General features: G+C 43.7%; 1 protein-coding gene across 1 annotated transcript in view; it reads left to right on the forward strand.

Moving 5' to 3' along the window:
- The first annotated feature begins 663 nt into the window (after positions 1-663).
- VAX1 (ventral anterior homeobox 1) overlaps positions 664-20,964 on the forward strand; it is a 33,396-nt gene continuing 13,095 nt past the window's right edge. The window contains exons 1-2 of the mRNA XM_066598892.1: positions 664-892; positions 4,250-4,437. Coding sequence (XP_066454989.1) covers positions 664-892; positions 4,250-4,437 — 417 coding nt within the window. The remainder of the gene's footprint in view (positions 893-4,249; positions 4,438-20,964) is intronic.

A 20,964-nucleotide genomic window follows, 5' to 3' on the forward strand; every position in this document is an offset into this window, starting at 1 on the left:
ATATGCCAAGCTGCTCAGACCCCCCATATCCGGAAATGAAAAGTGGAGGGCAGGGACAAGAGGCAGCCGCAGTCCCCGGGACCATCTCCGAGAGGCTTCAATGAGCTGCACATTCCAACAAAAGAGTATAATTTGGTGTCATCAGAGGACTGGAGGGCAGGGATAAATACTGGGCACAGAGGCTGACACTCGGCAATGAGGACTCGTCTGGCCACTGCTGGCTGAGAGCATCGTCCCCTCATCACGGCTCCACAGTCACTGGGACCCCTTGGTAACTGGGGTCCCCAAATCTATCCCCCTAAGTAATTGGGGTCTCTCGCCTTAGTCAAAGGGATCCCCTCAACCCTCCCCTTGGTAATTAGAGGCCCTCACCCCTCTCCTTCCTGACCAGGACCGTTCATCCTCTGATTTGGGCCCCTCATCCCCCTTCCTCAGTAATTAGGGCCCCTCATCATCTCTTCTCGCTGATTGGGGCCACTTGACATCTCACCCCTCCGCAGAACACTCTGGTGCATTGATGAGGAGACCTCAGTGTGGAGGCTGAAGACACCCTGCACTCAGCGCAGCCTCCACCTCATGTAGCGCAGTCAGCTCTTGCGCTCAGTGCTGGACGTGTTCAGGAGGCAGCAGCACTGCGCCGAATTAGCGCCGGATCAGCGATCTATGTTCGAGAAGGTGCGCAGCATGGACCTGAGGGAGGAGAACACCCGTGGCTCAAAGCCCGGGCACAAGGAGGGCAAGGACCCCAGGGACCCCCAACCAGGCATCCCTAGCTCTTATCTGAAGGAGCAACAGCCGCAGGGTACCTACCCCCCAGCCCCGGGAGCCTCCGACCCCTGCTCTAAGAGCAAGAGCACAGACCCGGACTACTGCAGGAGGATCCTAGTGCGAGGTAACCTACAACGTAACCCCCTCGTCTACCTAACCCTATATAGAGAATGGTACATCGCATTATAGGACTACACAAATGCATGTATATACCCTTACCTCTGCGTCCCTATATACCCGTTCCACACAAACTTTCTTCTTTACACCTTCATCATACATATACCTGCACTACCTTTCATATACCAACCCCTATATACATAACTTCGTACACTTGCTCTATATAGTATTAACCCTTATAGCTCCATAAATTTCCATATATAACCCCCATATACCTGCTTCTATATACACACTTTAGCGACTCTCATATTCCATACATACCTAAATTATATTCACTCTGTATCGAACCTTGTACATACCTCTGTATATATATATACATCCCTTCATAAACCTTTTCTATGTATACCCCTATATACACACACCGACATACACTTGCTTTATGTATCCACCCCTATATATACACCTCCATACACATACCTAAATACACCTGCTTTATATATAGCATATCATAAATAATCCTATATAGCTACCCCTATATACACCCTGACATACACTTGCTTTATATATCCACCCTTATATATACCTCCATATACTTACCATTATATACACTTACTTTACCTATACATACCTCCATATATCAATGCCTATACACATACCTAAATACACCTGCTTTATATATAGCATATCATAAATAATCCTATATAGCTACCCCTATATACACCCTGACATACACTTGCTTTATATATCCACCCTTATATATACCTCCATATACTTACCATTATATACACTTACTTTACCTATACATACCTCCATATACCAATGCCTATATACATACCTAAATATACCTACTCTATGTAGCCATCCTTACATAAGTACCTCTGTATGTCTACCCCGTCATACACTCACTTTATATACCCACCCTTACATATATCTCTCCAGAAATCTTCACACAGCTCCCTGTATCGACCCCTATTAAAAAAAACAAACTTAAAAAACAGATTCTATGTATCCACCCTTATACATTCCTCCATATAGCTACGTCTGTATACAAAGTTATTATATACTCTCTATACATCAAGCCTTGTATAGATATGGTACATAGCGCCATACACCTCATGCCACAGATGTCTATCTCCATAACTTACCCCTGTATACAGAGCCCCCATATGCACTTTGTACACACTTTCAAATACCCAGCCCCTTCCCCCTATACCTTCATATAGCCATTTCTTAGCCACCACCTCTGTGCCCTTCTCTACCAACCAGTGTTTCCAGACCTCACATTATAGACATACATGCTCCCTACTCCAACTACTTCCCCCTGTCCCACCATACTCAGCCCTGTTGTACTACACTTACCTGTAAACTGCCTGTATATACAGCTGTCCCCCGACATACCTGCTATACTTACTATATACTGACCTTCTCCTGAGCAGCTGCCCCTATATCGCTATACTTCTTTCATCCCTTCACATTCACCAGTATTCTCACTATTGTACACTCCTCCTATATACTAATCACTGACCCCAGCACATTCATCTATATATACTTATCCCTGTATACAAACCTCTACAGTCACCCCTATACACTTAATTCTATATTTCTCTCTTATTCACTTATATAGCTTTACCCTGCACACTTATCTCTATATCTTCACCCCATATATATATATATACACCGTGTACAACTACCTCTATATGTTCACCTCCTATCCTCCCCCTATACACTTATCTATATATCTTCACCCCATACATCCACCCATGTACACCTATATATCTTTATCGTGTTTTTGCACTCCTGTAAACACTTACTGTACCTCTATGTCTTCACTCCTCTGCACTTACCCCTGTATCTTCACCCTGTATATTCACTCCTTTACACTTAGTGTACCTCTATATCGTCACCCCCGTATATTTTAGCACCCCTGTACACTTACCCCTATATCTTCACCCATGTACACCTACCTCTATATGTTGACTGCATATTCTCTCTTGTACACTTACTGTACCTCTATATCTTCCCCCCCGTATATTCTCTCTTGTACACTTACTGTACCTCTATATCTTCCCCTGTATATTCACTTCTATATGTCCATCCCCATATTTATCGCTATATATTCACTCGGTATATTCACCCTGTAATGTAGCCTACCACTATATCATCAGCCCTGTAAACTTACCTCTATATTGTCACTCCAAAGTTCTGTCTGAGCCTGTATTTCACACTCTGGTCCGATATGTGACCCCAAATTCTCCGCTGTGCAGAAAGTCTCGATCGCCCAGATCCACCCGGCACTGACACCCGCTGCGCCCGTCACATCCTGTCCTTCTCCCAGCTGATGATTACAGGCGAATTACTGAATTAACAGTCATTATAGAGAAGGAATCCGAGCCGAAAATCTGCTCCCAGCACCCGTATATACCACACCCGCCGAGCGCTCCGGCAGACCCGTATAGCACACCCGCTCACCTCTCCCTCCGTATCTCCGGCTGCTCCTCACGTCTTTATAGCCTTATTATATAATTGTACAACCAGGAGATTATAACAATCATTATAATATTATATCCCCGGGTGTTTTATTCTATATGATGATTTATAGAGATCAGAGCTGAACATCACCGGGGAAATATTATCGTTATGTCCCATCATATTATATACCGATTATTAATAATTAATGTTATCAGCTAACATCATATACTAATAATTATTACTATTGGATTATATTATGTTATATAGACTCATGATTACCTATATTCGATAATCTTATATTCTGATTATCATTATTGGATTATATCATATTATATACAGATTATTACATTATGTTATTATTACTCATTTTAAGGGAAAATCAGGTAAAAAGCCACAATAATAAAACTAATAATAAGTCATCCCTATACATGGGGTATATTATAATGACTGTTTATGTAATACTACTTATATAATACATCATCATGAGTGTAATAATAATAAGATGATAATGATGACTTGATGAGGTTTATTTGCTACAACTTCTTACAATGTAAAGCAACAAGCGGCCCCCCGCCCCCCCCGGACTGTTCTGTTATATACTTATTACATGTTATTTAAATATCCGGGGGATGATGATCTAGGGGGTTCACTTACTTCTGTTTTATAAAAGGTTTTCCCAGTTCTCCGCAGGTAATAGGACTGACACCCGCATGTCTCCCCCAGGGTGGGACTTAGGGGGCGCCCTAGCATTAGGCTGCAGACAGTGTGAGATTTTGGGGTGCAGACTGCCCCCTCCTCTGTTTTGGAGTTTGTAGGGTGGCTCCAGCACTAGTGTGGGGTTTCATGGGGGCACCTAAGGGGCGACATTACTGATTTTCTGGACCCGCTCCTCCAGATGCCAAGGGCTCCATCCGGGAGATCATCCTGCCCAAGGGATTGGACCTGGACCGACCCAAGCGGACGCGGACCTCGTTCACCGCCGAGCAGCTCTACCGGCTGGAGATGGAGTTCCAGAGGTGCCAGTATGTGGTGGGCCGGGAGAGAACCGAACTGGCCCGGCAGCTCAACCTCTCCGAGACCCAGGTAACTACTCACCGGTGTAGATGATGATTATATACTGCCTGCACTTATTATATATAGTATTTCATACACCACTGCCTGCACATATTATATATAGTATTATATACACCACTACCTGCACTTATTATATATAGCATTATATACACCACTGCCTGCACTTATTATATATAGTATTATATACAGCACTGCCTACACACACAAACACACACACACACACACATAGTATTATATAAACCACTGCCTGCAGTTATTATATATAGTATTATATACACCGCTGCCTGCACACACAAACACACACACACACATAGTATTATATAAACCACTGCCTGCACTTATTATATATAATACTATATACACCACAGCCTACATATATATATATATATATATATATATATATATATATATATATATATATATAATATACCAGTGACTGTTCTTATAGATATAGTATTATATACAGCACTGCCTGCACTTATTAAATATACTATTATTTACACCAGTGCACAAGTATATACACAAGTATTATATATAGTACTGTATACACTACTGCCTGCACTTATTATATATAGTATTATATATAGCATTGTCTTCACTTATGGTATTATATACACCACTGCCTGCACTTATTATATATAGGCTTATATATAGCACTGCCTGTACTAATTATATATAGTTTTATATACATCACTGCAATTATTATATATACACCAGTGCAGTTATTATATATAGAACAATATACACCACTGCAATTATTATATAAAGGATTATATACACCACCGCCTTCACATATTACCTATAATATTATATATACCACTGCCTGCACTTATTATATACAGTACTATATACACTGCTGCCTGCATTTATCGTGTAACCACTAACTACACCTATTATATATAGTATAATAAACATCACTGCCGGCGCTGCTTATATATAGTATTATATACATCACTACATTATTTTATATTATTTATTTAATTATATATAGTATTATATACATGAACTTATTATATATAGTATTATATATACTACTGCCTGCACTTTTAATATATAGTATTACATGCAATGCTGCCTGCACTTATCATATAACCACTGCCTGCACTTCTTATACATGGTATTATATACACCACTGCCTGCACATATTATACATGGTATTATATACACCACTGCCTGCACATATTATATATGGTATTACATACACCACTGTCTGCATGTATTATATATAGTATTATATACACCACTGCCTGCACATATTATATATAGTATTACATACACCACTGCCTGCACTTATTATGTATAGTATTATATACACCACTGCCTGCACATATTATATATAGTATTACATACACCACTGCCTGCATGTATTATATATAGTATTATATACACCACTGCCTGCACATATTATATATAGTATTACATACACCACTGCCTGCATGTATTATATATAGTATTATATACACCACTACCTGCACTTATTATATATAGTATTATATACACCACTGCCTGCACTTATTATATATATAATTATATACACCTCTGCCTGCATGTATTATATATAGTATTATATACACCACTGCCTGCACTTATTATATATATAATTATATACACCTCTGCCTGCATGTATTATATATAGTATTATATACACCACTGCCTGCACATGTTATATATGGTATTATATACACCACTGCCTGCACATATTATATATAGTATTACATACACCACTGCCTGCATGTATTATATATAGTATTATATACACCACTGCCTGCACATATTATACATGGTATTATATACACCACTGCCTGCACTTATTATATATAGTATTATATACACCACTGCCTGCACTTATTATATATAGTATTACATACACGACTGCCTGCATGTATTATATATAGTATTATAGACACCACTGCCTGCATGTATTATATATAGTATTATATACACCACTGCCTGCACTTATTATATATAGTATTACATACACCACTGCCTGCATGTATTATATATAGTATTATATACACCACTGCCTGCACATATTATATATAGCATTATATACACCACTGCCTGCACTTATTATATATAGTATTACATACACGACTGCCTGCACGTATTATATATAGTATTATATACACCACTGCCTGCACTTATTATAGATAGTATTATATACACCACTGCCTGCATGTATTATATATAGTATTATATACACCACTGCCTGCACATATTATATATAGCATTATATACACCACTGCCTGCACTTATTATATATAGTATTATGTACACCACTGCCTGCACTTATTATATATAGTATTACATATACCACTGCCTGCACTTATTATATATAGTATTACATACACGACTGCCTGCACGTATTATATATAGTATTATATACACCGCTGCCTGCATGTATTATATATAGTATTATATACACGACTGCCTGCACGTATTATATATAGTATTATATACACCGCTGCCTGCATGTATTATATATAGTATTACATACACCACTGCCTGCACGTATTATATATAGTATTATATACACCACTGCCTGCACTTATTCTATATAGTATTATGTACACCACTGCCTGCACTTATTATATATAGTATTACATATACCACTGCCTGCATGTATTATATATAGTATTATATACACCACTGCCTGCACATGTTATATATAGTATTATATACACCACTGTCTGCGCTTCTTATATATAGTATTATATACACCACTGTCTGCGCTTCTTATATATAGTATTATTTACACCACTGCCTGCACTTATTATATATAGTATTTCATACACCACTGTCTGCACTTATTATATATAGTATTATACACAATACCATTGCCTGCACTTATTATATAACCACTGCCTGCGCTTCTTATATATAGTATTATTTACACCACTGCCTGCTCTTATTATATATGGTATATTATATGGTGCTGCTTGAACTTATTGTGCATCTGGTAAGAAATATAACTCCACTGCCTGCATGTATTATATATAGTATTATATACACCGCTGCCTGTACTTATTATATATAGTATTATATACACCGCTGCCTGTACTTATTATATATAGTATTATATACACCGCTGCCTGCACGTATTATATATTATTATATACATAGCTGCCTGCATTAATTACCGTGGTTCGGCAACTATCACTGTTGACTTGCAGCGCTGGGGTTCTGAGGTCATGTCCGATAGAGACATCTGCATGGCGTTTGTATGTTACCCCCATTTTTGTATGGGTTTCCTCCCAGTGCTCTGGTTTACTTCCACACTTCAAAAAAACCCCATACTATTAGGTGAATTTAGATGGTGAACGTCAATAAAAAAAGCCTACATCAAGTGATATACAGCGCTGCGGAATATGTAAGAGATGTATAAATGAATAAAATAAATATACACAGCCGCCTGGAGTTATTACATAGAGGATCAAAAACGACACTGCCGGCATTTATCATATATAGTACTATATACAGCACTCATTGCACTTACAGTATTTTCTATAGTAGTTTATCCAACACTATTTGCCTGTATTGTATATATTATATGCACTGCCTGCACTTATTATATACATTATTACACACCACACTGGCTGCACTTATTATATAAAAAACAAACAAGTCTTGTTCTATAGTATTATTTAAACTGCTGTCTGTACTGATATATTTTTATATACCACTGCCTGTATTATATTTAATGTTACTTTAAGCACTGTATGTGCTTATTATATATAGCATTATATATACCACTGCCTGCACTAATTATATATATTACTATATACACCACTGCCTGTACTACTTATAAATAGTTCTATGTATACACTAACCGCTGTATTATATGTAGTGTTATATACACCACTGCCTGCGGAGAAAGCTGTAATGTATAAAATACTTTCTATAATAAGGGCTAGGCAGTGGTATATTACATGTATACATATATACATGTAATATACCACTGACTGACCCTTATTATATACGCTACAGCAATAGATATACAACTTCATTATATATAATAGTATACACACCACTGCCTGCCTGTATTAGAATCATATACAGCAGTGTTCGCCGGGGCACTGCGACTGGCGTAGTTCTACAGGCACTTTAAGTTCGCTGCTCCAGAGGCACTGTGACTGACGCTGTTCTAGAGCCACTGCGACTGCTGCTGTTCTAGAGACACTGAGATTGATACTGTTCTAGAGGCACTTTGACTGAGCTATTCCATAGGAACTGTGAGTGATGCTGTTATGAAGGTAGTGTGACTGATGCTGTGGCAGAGGCTCTGTGACTGACGCTATTCTAGAGGCACTGTGACTGATGCTGTTATAAAGGCACTCTGACTGACGTTCTAAAGGCACTCTGACTGACGCTGTTCCCAGGGGGCTTTGAATGACGGTACTCTGGAGGCACTGTGACAGACACTATTCTAGAAGCACTGTGAATGAAGTTGTTCTAGAGGCACTGTGACTGATGCTGTTATAAAGGCACTGTTACTGATGCTGTTCCAGAGGCATTTTGGCTGAGCTATTCCAGAGGAACTGTGAGTGGTGCTGTTCTAGAGCCACTGTGACTGATGCTGTTATGAAGGCAGTGTGACTGACGCTGTCGCAGACGCGCTGTGACTGACACTGTTCTAGAGGCACTGTGACTGACACTGTTCTAGAGCCACTGTGACTGATGCTGTTATGAAGGCAGTGTGACTGACGCTGTCGCAGAGGCGCTGTGACTGACACTCTTCCAGAGGCACTGTGACTGACGATATTCTAGAGGCACTGTGACTGATGCTGTTCTAGTGGCACTGTGACTTATGCTGTTATAAAGGCACTCTGACTGACGTTGTTGTAAAGGCACTCTGACTAACGCTATTCTGGAGGCACTGTGACAGACACTGTTTTAGAAGCACTGTGACTGATGCTATTCTAGATGCACTGTGACAGACGTTATTCTAGAGGCACTGAGAATGACGCTATTCTAGAGGCACTGTGGTAGACACTGTTCTAAAGGCACTGTGACTGATGCTGTTGTAAAGGTAGTGTGACTGACGCTATTCTAGAGGAACCGTGACTGACAGTGTTCTAGGAGCACTCTGACTGAGACTGTTCTAGAGGAACTGTGTCATTTTTTCTAAAAGCAACGTGACTGACACTATTCTAGAGCCACCGTGCCTGACACCGCTCTAGAGCCACTGTGCCTGACATTGTTCTAAAAGCACTGTGATTGACAGTGTTCTGGAGGCACCTGTGACTGACGCAATTCTAGAGGCTCGTGACTGATGCCGTTATAGAGACACTATGACTGATGCTGTTCCAAAAATACTGTCACTGACGCCGCTCTAGAAGCTCTGTGACTAATGCTGTTCTAAAGGCACTGTGACTGATGCTGTTCCAGAGACACTGTGACTCAGGCTGTTCTAGAGGCACTGTGACTGATGCTGTTTTAGAGCCACTGTGACTGGCCCGGTTCTAGAGCCACTGTAACTAACGCTGTTCTTGAGGCACTATGACTGATGCTGTTCTAAAGGCACTGAGAGTAATGCTGTTCTAGATGCACTGTGACTGCCGCTGTTCTAGAGGCACTGTGACTGCACTATGACTGACTTGAGGCACTATGACTGACGCTGTTCCGAAGGCACTGTGACTGATGCTGTTCTAGAGGCACTGTAACTGACACTGTTCTAGAGGCACTTAGTGTTATGCTGTTCGAGAGGCACTGTGACAGACGCTGTTTTAGAAGCTTTGTGACTAACGCTGTTCCAGAGGCACTTTGACTGATGTTGTACTAGAGACAATGAGAGTTATGCTGCTCTAGAGGCACTGTGACTGACACTGTTCTAGAGGCTTTGTTACTGATGCTGTTCTAGAGGCACTGTGACTGAGGCCGTTGTAGAGGCACTGTCACTGATGCTGTTCTAGAGGCACTGTGACTGACACTGTTCTACAGGCATTATGACTGGGGCTGTTCTAGAGGCACCGAGACTGACACTGTTCTAGAGCTTCTCTGACTAATACGGTTCCAGAGGCACTGTGACTGACGCAGTTCTAGAGCCACTGTAACTAACACTGTTCTTGAGACACTACGACTGATGCTGTTCCAGAGGCACTTTGACTGATGCTGTTCTAGAGGCACTGAGAGTGATGCTGTTCTAGAGGCACTGTGACTGAGACTGTAATAGAGGCACTTTGACTGACGATGGTCTTGAGGTTCTATGACTGACGCTGTTCCAGAAGCACTTTGACTGATGCTGTTCTAGAGGCACTGAGAGTTATGCTGTTCTAGAGGCACTGTGACTGCCGCTGTTCCAGAGGCAATGTGACTGCACTATGACTGACTTGAAGCACTATCACTGACGCTGTTCCAGAGGCCCGTTGACTGATGCTGTTCTAGAGGCTCTTAGAGTTATGCTGTTCTAAAGGCACTGTAACTAGCACGGTTCTAGAGGCACTTTAACTGACACTGTTCTTGAGGCACTTAATGTTATGCTGTTCGAGAGGCACTGTGACTGATGCTGTTCCAGAGACACTGGGACTGATGCCGTTCTAGAAGCTCTGTGACTGACGCTGTTCTAGAGGCACTGTGACTGAGGCTATTTTAAGGGCACTGTGACTCACGCTGTTCTAGAGGCACTGTGACTGACGATGGTCTTGAGGCACTATGACTGACGCTGTTCTAGAGGCACTTTGACTGATGCTGTACTAGAGGCAATGAGAGTTATGCTGCTGTAGAGGCACTGTGACTGACGCTGTTCTTGAGGCACTGTGACTGACGCTGTTCTTGAGGCACTGTGACTGACACTGTTCTAGAGACTTTGTGACTGATGCTGTTCCAGAGACACTGTGACTGATGCCGTTACTGAAACTCTGTGACTGATGTTGTTCTAGAGGCACGGTGACTGATGCTGTTCCAGAGACACTGTGACTGAGGCTGTTGTAGAGCCACTGTGTTTGACGCTGTTCCAGAGGCAATGTGACTGCACTATGACTGACTTGAGGCACTATCACTGACGCTGTTCCAGAGGCCCGTTGACTGATGCTGTTCTACAGGAATTATGACTAGGGCTGTTCTAGTGGCACTGTGACTGACGCTGTTCTAGAGCTTCTGTGACTAATACTATGACTGACGCGGTTCTAGAGCCACTGTAACTAACACTGTTGTTGAGGCACTATGACTGATGCTATTCCAGAGGCACTTTGACTGATGCTGTTCTAGAGGCACTGAGAGTAATGCTGTTCCAGAGGCACTGTGACTGCACTATGAATGACTTGAGGCACTATGACTGACGCTGTTCCAGAGGCACTTTGACCGATGCTGTTCTAGAGGCACTTAGAGTTATGCTGTTCTAGAGGCACTGTAACTGACACTGTTTTAGAGGCACTATAACTGACACTGTTTTTGAGACACTTAGTGTTATGCTTTTCGAGAGGCACTGTGACAGACGCCGTTTTAGAAGCTCTGTGATTGACGCTGTTCCAGAGGCACTGGGACTGTGCCGTTCTAGAAGCTCTGTGACTGAGGCTATTGTAAGGGCACTGTGACTGACGATGTTCTTGTGGCACTATGACTGATGCTTTACTAGAGGCAATGAGAGTTATGCTGCTCTAGAGGCACTGTGACTGGCGCTGTTCTTGAGGCACTGTGACTGACACTGTTCTTGAGGCTTTGTGACTGATGCTGTTCCAGAGACACTGTGACTGATGCCGTTCTAGAAGCCCTGTGACTGATGCTATTCTAGAGGCACTGTGACTGATGCTGTTTCAGAGATACTGTGACTGAGGCTGTTGTAGAGGCACTGTGACTGATGCTGTTCTACAGGCAATATGACTGGGGCTCTTCTAGAGGCACTGTGATTGACACTGTTCTAGAGCTTCTGTGACTAATACTGTTCCAGAGGCACTATGACTGATGCTTTTCCAGAGGTACTTTGACTGATGCTGTTCTAGAGGTACTGAGAGTGATGCTGTTCTAGAGGTTCTGTGACTGACACTGTAATAATAGAGGCACTTCCACTGATGATGGTCTTAAGGTACTATGACTGACGCTGTTCCAGAGGCACTTTGACTGATGCTGTTCTAGAGGCACTGAGAGTTATGCTGTGCTAGAGGCACTGTGACTGACGCTGTTCTTGAGGCACTGTGACTGACACTGTTCTAGGGACACTTTAACTGACGCTGTTTCAGAGGCACTGTGACTGATGCTGCTCTAGAGGTGCTTTGAATAATGCTGTTCTAGAGGCACTGAGAGTGATTCTGTTGTAGAGTCACTGTGGCTGACAATATTCCAGAGGCTCTTTGACAGAGCTATTCTAGAGAAACTGTGACTGAAATTGTTCTAGAGTCAATGTGACTGATGCTGTTCCTGAGCAACTGTGACTGACACTGTTCCAGAGGCACTGTGACTGATGATGTTCTAGAGCCACTGTGACTGATAATGTTCTAGAGCCAGTGTGACTGCAGCTGCAATAAAGGTAGTGTGACTGACACTGTTCCAGAGGCACTGTGACTGACGCTGTTCTAGAGGCACTGTGACTGACGCTGTTCTAGAGGCACTATTACTGACACTGTTCTAGAGGCACTGTGACTGACGCTGCTCCCGAGGCAAAGTGACTAACCCTGTTCTAGAGGCATTGTGACTGACGCTGTTCTAGAGGCAGTCTGACTGACGCTGTACTAGAGCCACTGTGACTAACGCTGTTCTGGGGGCACTGTGACTGAGCTATTTTAAAGGAACTGTGCGTAATGCTGTTGTAGAGGCACTGTGACTGATGTTGTTATAAAGGTAGGTTGACTGATGCTGTTGCAGAGGCACTGTGAATTACGCTATTCTGGAGAGACTGTGACTGATGCTGTTCTAGAGGCACTGTGACTGATGCTGTTTTAAAGGTAGCGTGACTGACACTGTTCTAGAGGAACTGTGACTCTGTTCCAGACACAGTGTGACTGACAGTGTTCCAGAGGTACTGTGACAGAAGCTATTATAAAGGCACAGTGACTGATGCTGTTCTAGATGCACTGTGATTGACGCTGTTATGGAGGCACTGGGATTAATGCTGTTTCAGAGGCACTGTGACAGACGCTGTTCTAGAGACATTGTGACTGATGCTGTTCCAGACACACTGTGAGTGAGGCTGTTCTGAGGCACTCTGACTGATGAAGTACTAGTACTGTGACTGACACTGAGGCTGTATTAAAGGCACTGTGACTGATGATGTTCTAGAGACACTGTTACTGACGCTGTTCTAGAGTCACTGAGACTGACGCTGTACCAGACGCACTGTGACGGAAGCTATTCCAGAGGCACTTTGACTGAGCTATTCTAGAGGAACTGTGACTGATGCTGTTCTAGAGCCACTGTGACTGATGCTGTTCCAGAGACACTGTGACTGACAATGTTCTAGAGCCACTGTGGCTGACACTGTTCCAGAAACACTGTGACTGACGCTGTTTTGGAGGCACTATAACTGATGCTGTTTTGGAAACACTCTGTCAGATGTGGTTATAAAGGCACTGTGGCAGACGCTGTTCCAGAGGCACTTTGACTGAGCTATTCTACAGGAACTGTGGCTGACACTGTTCTAGAGCCACTGTGACTTTTGCTGATCTACAGGCACTGTGACTGATACTGTTCTAGAGATACTGTGACTGATACTGTTTTAAAGGACGCGTGATTGACGCTCTTCCAAAGGCACTGAGTATTATGATGTTCTAGAGGCACTAGGAATGATGCTGTTCTAGAAGCACTATGACAGACGCTGTTATAAAGGCACTCTGCGTGATGCTTTTCTAAAGGCACTGTGACTGATGCTGTTCTAGAGGCACCATGACTGACACTGTTACAGAAGCACTGAGAATGATGCTGTTCTAAAGGTACCATGACTGATGCTGTTCCAGGGGTACCGTAAAATAATGCTATTCTAGAGGCAATGGGACAAACACTGTTCTTGAGGCACTATGACTTACGCTGTTCAAAAGGCACTGTGACTAACGCTGTTCCAGAGGCATTGTGAATGATGTTGTTCTAGAGGCACTGTGACTGACTCTGTTCTAGAGGCATTGTGACTGACTCTGTTCTAGAGCCACGGTGACTGACGCTGTTTTGGTGGCACTGTGACAGATGCTGTTCCAGAGGCACTCTGACTGACACTGTACCAAAAACGCTGTGACTAACACTGTTCAAGAGGAACCGTGACGCTGTTCTAGAGGCAATGTGTCTGACGCTATTCTAGAGCCACTGTGACTGACACTGGTCCACAGGCTCTTTGATTAGCACTTTTCTAGAGGCTCCGTGACTGACACTGTTAGAAAGGCACTCTGAGTGAAGCTGTTCTAAAGGTAGTGTGACTGACACTGTTGCAGAGACACTGCCACTGATGCAGTTCTTGAGGCTCCATGACTGACACTGTTCCAGAGGCACATGAATGATGCTATTCTAGAGGCACTGTGACTGATGCTGTTACAAAGGCACTGCGACTGACGCTGTTCTAGAGGAACTGTGACTGACGCCATTCTAGAGGCACTGCGACTGATGCTGTTCTAGAGGAACTGTGACTGACGCCATTCTAGCGGCGCTGTGACTAATGCTGTTATAGAGGCACTGTGACTTATGCTGTTCCAGAGGCATTGTGACTGACTCTGTTCACGATATATCAAAATGTGGCAGCATTAATGGTGCAGAATAGCTTTTGATATAAACACAGGTTTTATTGCTCCATAGTCAGAAATGTAGGCAACGTTTCGACCAAAAAATGGTCTTTCTCAAGCCGCTATCTGATAGAACAGTGCAATAAGTCAATGTTCCGGATTTGCACTGTTCTATCAGATAGCGGCTTGAGAAAGACCATTTTTTGGTCGAAACGTTGCCTACATTTCTAAATGTGGAACAATAAAACCTGTGTTTATAGCAAAAGCTATTCTGCACATTTTATGCTGCCAAATTTTGATATATTATGAAGATTTGAAGTTGAGTGTTCACAACTTGGTGTTGGCTGTGCATTTACTATAAAATTGGAAGATTTTCCCCCCTGATTGGGGTTTACCTATTTGCGAGTGCTGCTGGATATCTTGGTATTATGTGATGACTCTGTTTACGAGGCACTATGACTGACGCTGTTCCAGAAGCACTGTGACTGACGCTATTCTAGAGGCACTGTGACTGACACTTTTCTAGAGGAACTGTGACTGGCGCCGTTCTAGAGGCACTGTGAGTGACACTGTTCTAGAGGAACTGTGACTGATGCTGTTCTAGAGACACTGTGACCGACACTGTTCTAGAGAAACTGTGATGCTGTTCTAGAGCCACTGTGGCTGACGCTTTTCTAGAGACACTGTGACTGACACTGTTCTAGAGGCACTGTGACTGCCGCTGTTCTAGAGGCACTGTGACTAATGCTTTTCCAAGACACTTGAGCATCAGTGACATTGCTCCTAGAACAGCGCTAGTCACAGAGCCGTTATAACAGCATTACTCACGGTGTCTCTAAAACAGTGTCAGTCACAGTGCCTCTCGAAGACAGAAGTACTGTGACTGACGCTATTCTAGAGGCACTGTGACTGACACTGTTCAAGAGGAACTGTGATGCTGTTTTAGAGGCAATGTGTCTGACGCTATTCTTGAGCCACTGTGACTGACACTGTTCCAGAAGCACTGTGACTGACACCACACTAGTGGCACTTTGACTGACACTGTTCTGGAGGCACTGTGACTGACACTGTTAGAAAGGCACTCTGACTGAAGCTGTTCTAAAGGTAGTGTGACTGACGCTGTTGCAGAGGCATTGCCACTGACGCTGTCCTAGAGGCACCGTGACTGATGCTGTTACAAAGGAAGTGTGACTGACGCTGTTCTAGATGCGCTGTAACTGACGCCATTTTAGAGGCACTGTGACTGACCCCGATATAGAGGCACTGTGACTGACGCTATTCTAGAGGCACTGTGACTGGCGCTGTTCCAGAAGCACTGTGACTGATGCTGTTCTAGAGGCACTGTGACTGACACTTTTCTAGAGGAACTGTGGCTGACGCTGTTCTAGAGGCACTGTGACTGACAATGTTCCAGAAGCACTGTGACTGACGCTGTACTAGAGGCACTGTGACAGACGCTGTTATGAAGGTAGTGTGACTGACCCTGTTGCAGAGGCACTGTGACTGTTGCTGTTTTAGAGGCAATGTGAATGATGCTGTTCTAGAGGCACTGTGACTGATGCTATTCTAGAGTGACTGTGACTGATGCTGTTCCATAGGCACTGTGACAGACACTGTTCTAGAGGCACTGTGAAGGACGCTATTCTAGAGGCACTGTGACTGATGCTGTTCTAGAGCCACAGCGACTGACACTGTTCTAGAGTGACTGTGACTGACGCTGTTCCATAAGCACTGTGATTGATGCTATCATAGGGCTTTGTGACTGACACTGTTTTAAGGGTAATGTGACTGGTGCTGTTCTAGAGGAACTGTGATGCTATTCTAGATGCAGTGTGACTGACACTGTTCTAGAGGAACTGTGACTGGTGCTGTTTTAGAGGCACTGTGACTGACACTGTTCTAGAAAAACTGTGATGCTGTTCTAGATGCAATGTGACTGATGCTGTTCTAGAGCCACTGTGAGTGATGCTATTCTAGAGGCACTGTGACAGACGCTGTTATTAAGGTAGTGTGACTGACGCTGTTGCAGAGGCACTGTGACTGACACTGTTCTAGAGGCACCGTGACTGATGCTGTTCTAGAGGCATTGTGAATGATGCTGTTATAAAGGTAGTGTGACTGACGCTGTTCTAGAGGCACCTTGACTGACACTGTTCCAGAGGCACTGTGAATGACGCTTTTCAAGATGCACTGTGACAGGCACTGTTCTAGAGGCACTGTGGCTGACGCTTTTCTAGAGACACTGTGACTGAAGCCGTTTTAGAGGCTCTGTGACTGCCGCTGTTCTAGAGGCACTGTGACTAATGCTTTTCCAAGATACTTGAGCATCAGTGACATTGCTCCTGGAACAGCGTCAGTCACAGTGCCGTTATAACAGCATTACTCACGGTGTCTCTAAAACAGTGTCAGTCACAGTGCCTTTCGAAGACAGAAGTACTGTAACTGACGCCATTCTAGAGGCACTATGACTGACCCCGATATAGAGGCACTGTTACTGGCGCTGTTCCAGAAGCACTGTGACTGATGCTGTTCTAGAGGCACTGTGACTGACACTTTTCTAGAGGAACTGTGGCTGACGCTGTTCTAGAGGCACTGTGACTGACACTGTTCCAGAAGCACTGTGACTGACGCTGTACTAGAGGCACTGTGACAGACACTGTTATGAAGGTAGTGTGACTGACGCTGTTGCAGAGGCACTGTGACTGTTGCTGTTTTAGAAGCACTGTGAATGATGCTGTTCTAGAGGCACTGTGACTGACACTGTTCCATAGGCACTGTGACAGACACTGTTCTAGAGGCACTGTGAATGACGTTATTCTAGAGGCACTGTGACTGATGCTGTTCTAGAGCCACAGCGACTGACACTGTTGTAGAGTGACTGTGACTGACGCTGTTCCATAAGCACTGTGATTGATGCTATCATAGGGCTTTGTGACTGACACTGTTCTAAAGGTAGTGTGACTGGCGCTGTTCTAGAGGAACTGTGATGCTGTTCTAGATGCAATGTGACTGACGCTGTTCTAGAGCCACTGTGACTGGCGCTGTTCTAGAGGCACTGTGACTGACACTGTTCTAGAGAAACTGTGATGCTGTTCTAGATGCAATGTGACTGATGCTGTTCTAGAGCCACTGTGACTGATGCTATTCTAGAGGCACTGTGACAGACGCTGTTAATAAGGTTGTGTGACTGACGCTGTTGCAGAGGCACTGTGACTGACACTGTTCTAGAGGCACAGTGACTGACGCTGTATTAGAGGCATTGTGACTGATGCTGTTATAAAGGTAGTGTGACTGACGCTGTTCCAGAGGCACTGTGAATGACGCTTTACAAGATGCACTGTGACAGGCACTGTTCTAGAGGCACTGTGGCTGAAACTTTTCTAGAGACACTGTGACTGACACTGTTCTAGAGGCACTGTGACTAATGCTTTTCCAAGATACTTGAGCATCAGTGACATTGCTCCTGGAACAGCGTCAGTCACAGTGCCGTTATAACAGCATTACTCACGGTGTCTCTAAAACAGTGTCAGTCACAGTGCCTCTCGAAGACAGAAGTACTGTGACTGACACTATTCTAGAGGCACTGTGACTGACACTGTTCAAGAGGAACTGTGATGCTGTTCTAGAGGCAATGTGTCTGACGCTATTCTTGAGCCATTGTGACTGACACTGTTCTAGAAGCACTGTGACTGACACCACACTAGTGGCACTTTGACTGACACTGTTCTGGAGGCACTGTGACTGACACTGTTAGAAAGGCACTCTGACTGAAGCTGTTCTAAAGGTAGTGTGACTGACGCTGTTGCAGAGGCATTGCCACTGACGCTGTCCTAGAGGCACCGTGACAGACACTGTTCTAGAGGCACTGTGAATGACGCTATTCTAGAGGCACTGCGACTGATGCTGTTCTAGAGCCACAGCGACTGAAACTGTTCTAGAGTGACTGTGACTGACGCTGTTCCAAAAGCACTGTGATTGATGTTATCATAGGGCTTTGTGACTGACACTGTTCTAAAGGTAGTGTGACTGGCGCTGTTCTAGAGGAACTGTGATACTTTTCTAGATGCAATGTGACTGATGCTGTTCTAGAGCCACTGTGACTGATGCTATTCTAGAGGCACTGTGACAGATGCTGTTAGTAAGGTAGTGTGAGTGGCGCTGTTGCAGAGGCACTGTGACTGATGCTGTTCTAGAGGCATTGTGACTGGTGCTGTTATAAAGGTAGTGTGACTGACGCTGTTCTAGAGGCACCTTGACTGACACTGTTCCAGAAGCACTGTGAATGACACTTTTCAAGACGCACTGTGACAGACACTGTTCTAGAGGCACTGTGACTGACGCTTTTCTAGAGGCACTGTGACTGACACTGTTCTAGAGGCACTGTGACTAATGCTTTTCCGAGGTACTTAAGCGTCAGTCACATTGCTCCTGGAACAGCGTCAGTCACAGTGCCTTTATAACAGCATTACTCACTGTGTCTCTAGAACAGTGTCAGTCACAGTGCCCCTAGAAGACGCTCTTCCAGAAGTACTGTGAGTGACGCTATTCTAGAGGCACTGTGACTGACACTGTTCAAGAGGAACTGTGACGCTGTTCTAGAGGCAATATGTCTGACGCTATTCTAGAGCCACTGTGACTGACCCCGTTCCAAAAGCACTTAGACTGACACTGTTCTGGAGGCACTGTGACTGACACTGTTAGAAAGGCACTCTGACTGAAGCTGTTCTAAAGGTAGTGTGACTGACGCTGTGCTAGAGGCACCGTGACTGATGCTGTTACAAAGGCAGTGTGACTGACGCTGTTCTAGATGCACTGTAACTGACGCCATTTTAGAGGCACTGTGACTGATGCTGTTATAAAGTCACTAGTGTGACTTTGGTCTGATTGTGTAAATACAGCTTCACTATAGATGAGCCAGAGCCGGGGTAGGTAGGTCATCAGAAGCTGATCATCAGGGATAAGCCGCTGGAATTCACCACTGATCAGCTGATTCCTGGCACGGCTCTCACTACACACAGCGCAGAAAGCACTGATCATAGCGCAGTGGCCCGGCTTGGTATTGCAGGTAGGGCTCCCATTCAATACAATGCAATACCAGCCCAGGCTGCTGCGCTACAGTCAGTGCTTTCTGCTTCCTTAGTGACAGTGGTGTTGGGAAGCAGTTGATCGGTGTGGAATCTGAGCATCAGATCCCCGCTGATCTGCTATCGATGACCTGTCCTGAGTGACAAAACTCCTTTAATGCCCAGTGAGACAGGAAGATTCTCATTAGATCCGCTCACATGCGATAAATCGTCCCTTCATGTGATATTATAGGGCTCCGTATAGTGAGGTGTATCGGTTAGTGTGTAATATAATGGTTGCTATATTATGATGATGTAGCCATTTATATAATGTAAGAAGGTTATAATTGGTGTATGCCCCGGATATTATGTAATATCATACTGCAGAGATAGGCCGGTGTATAATATTATAATAGGACACCACTAGAGACACTTATAAGGTATAGAGGGGACTGGGGTATAACGCGGCTTCAACCCCGAAAAATATCAAGTATAATGATAACAACAAATGATATTCTTTATTACACTCCTGGGCTCTGTAGTGATCAGTCATGTTATATGTGGTGGCTAGAAGTTACAATATACTGACTTGCAGTGACCGTCAGGGTATTATATTGTTATTACTGCGAGTAGCGATTACGTCATCAGGTGTGTTATCACCTTCTCTGCGGCCGCCTCTCCATAGGGAGCTCGTACCTTATTCAGTATATTACAATACCCATATTACACAGGAGTCTGTGCTGGAGGATACACTGATTATACACCACGACATCACAGGTTATTACATGCGATTACACAGCTACCCCACAGGATGGGGCTGTTTTATGGCTGTATATACA

This window comes from Eleutherodactylus coqui, chromosome 4 (assembly GCF_035609145.1).
Source record: "Eleutherodactylus coqui strain aEleCoq1 chromosome 4, aEleCoq1.hap1, whole genome shotgun sequence".
Lineage (NCBI taxonomy): Eukaryota > Metazoa > Chordata > Amphibia > Anura > Eleutherodactylidae > Eleutherodactylus > Eleutherodactylus coqui.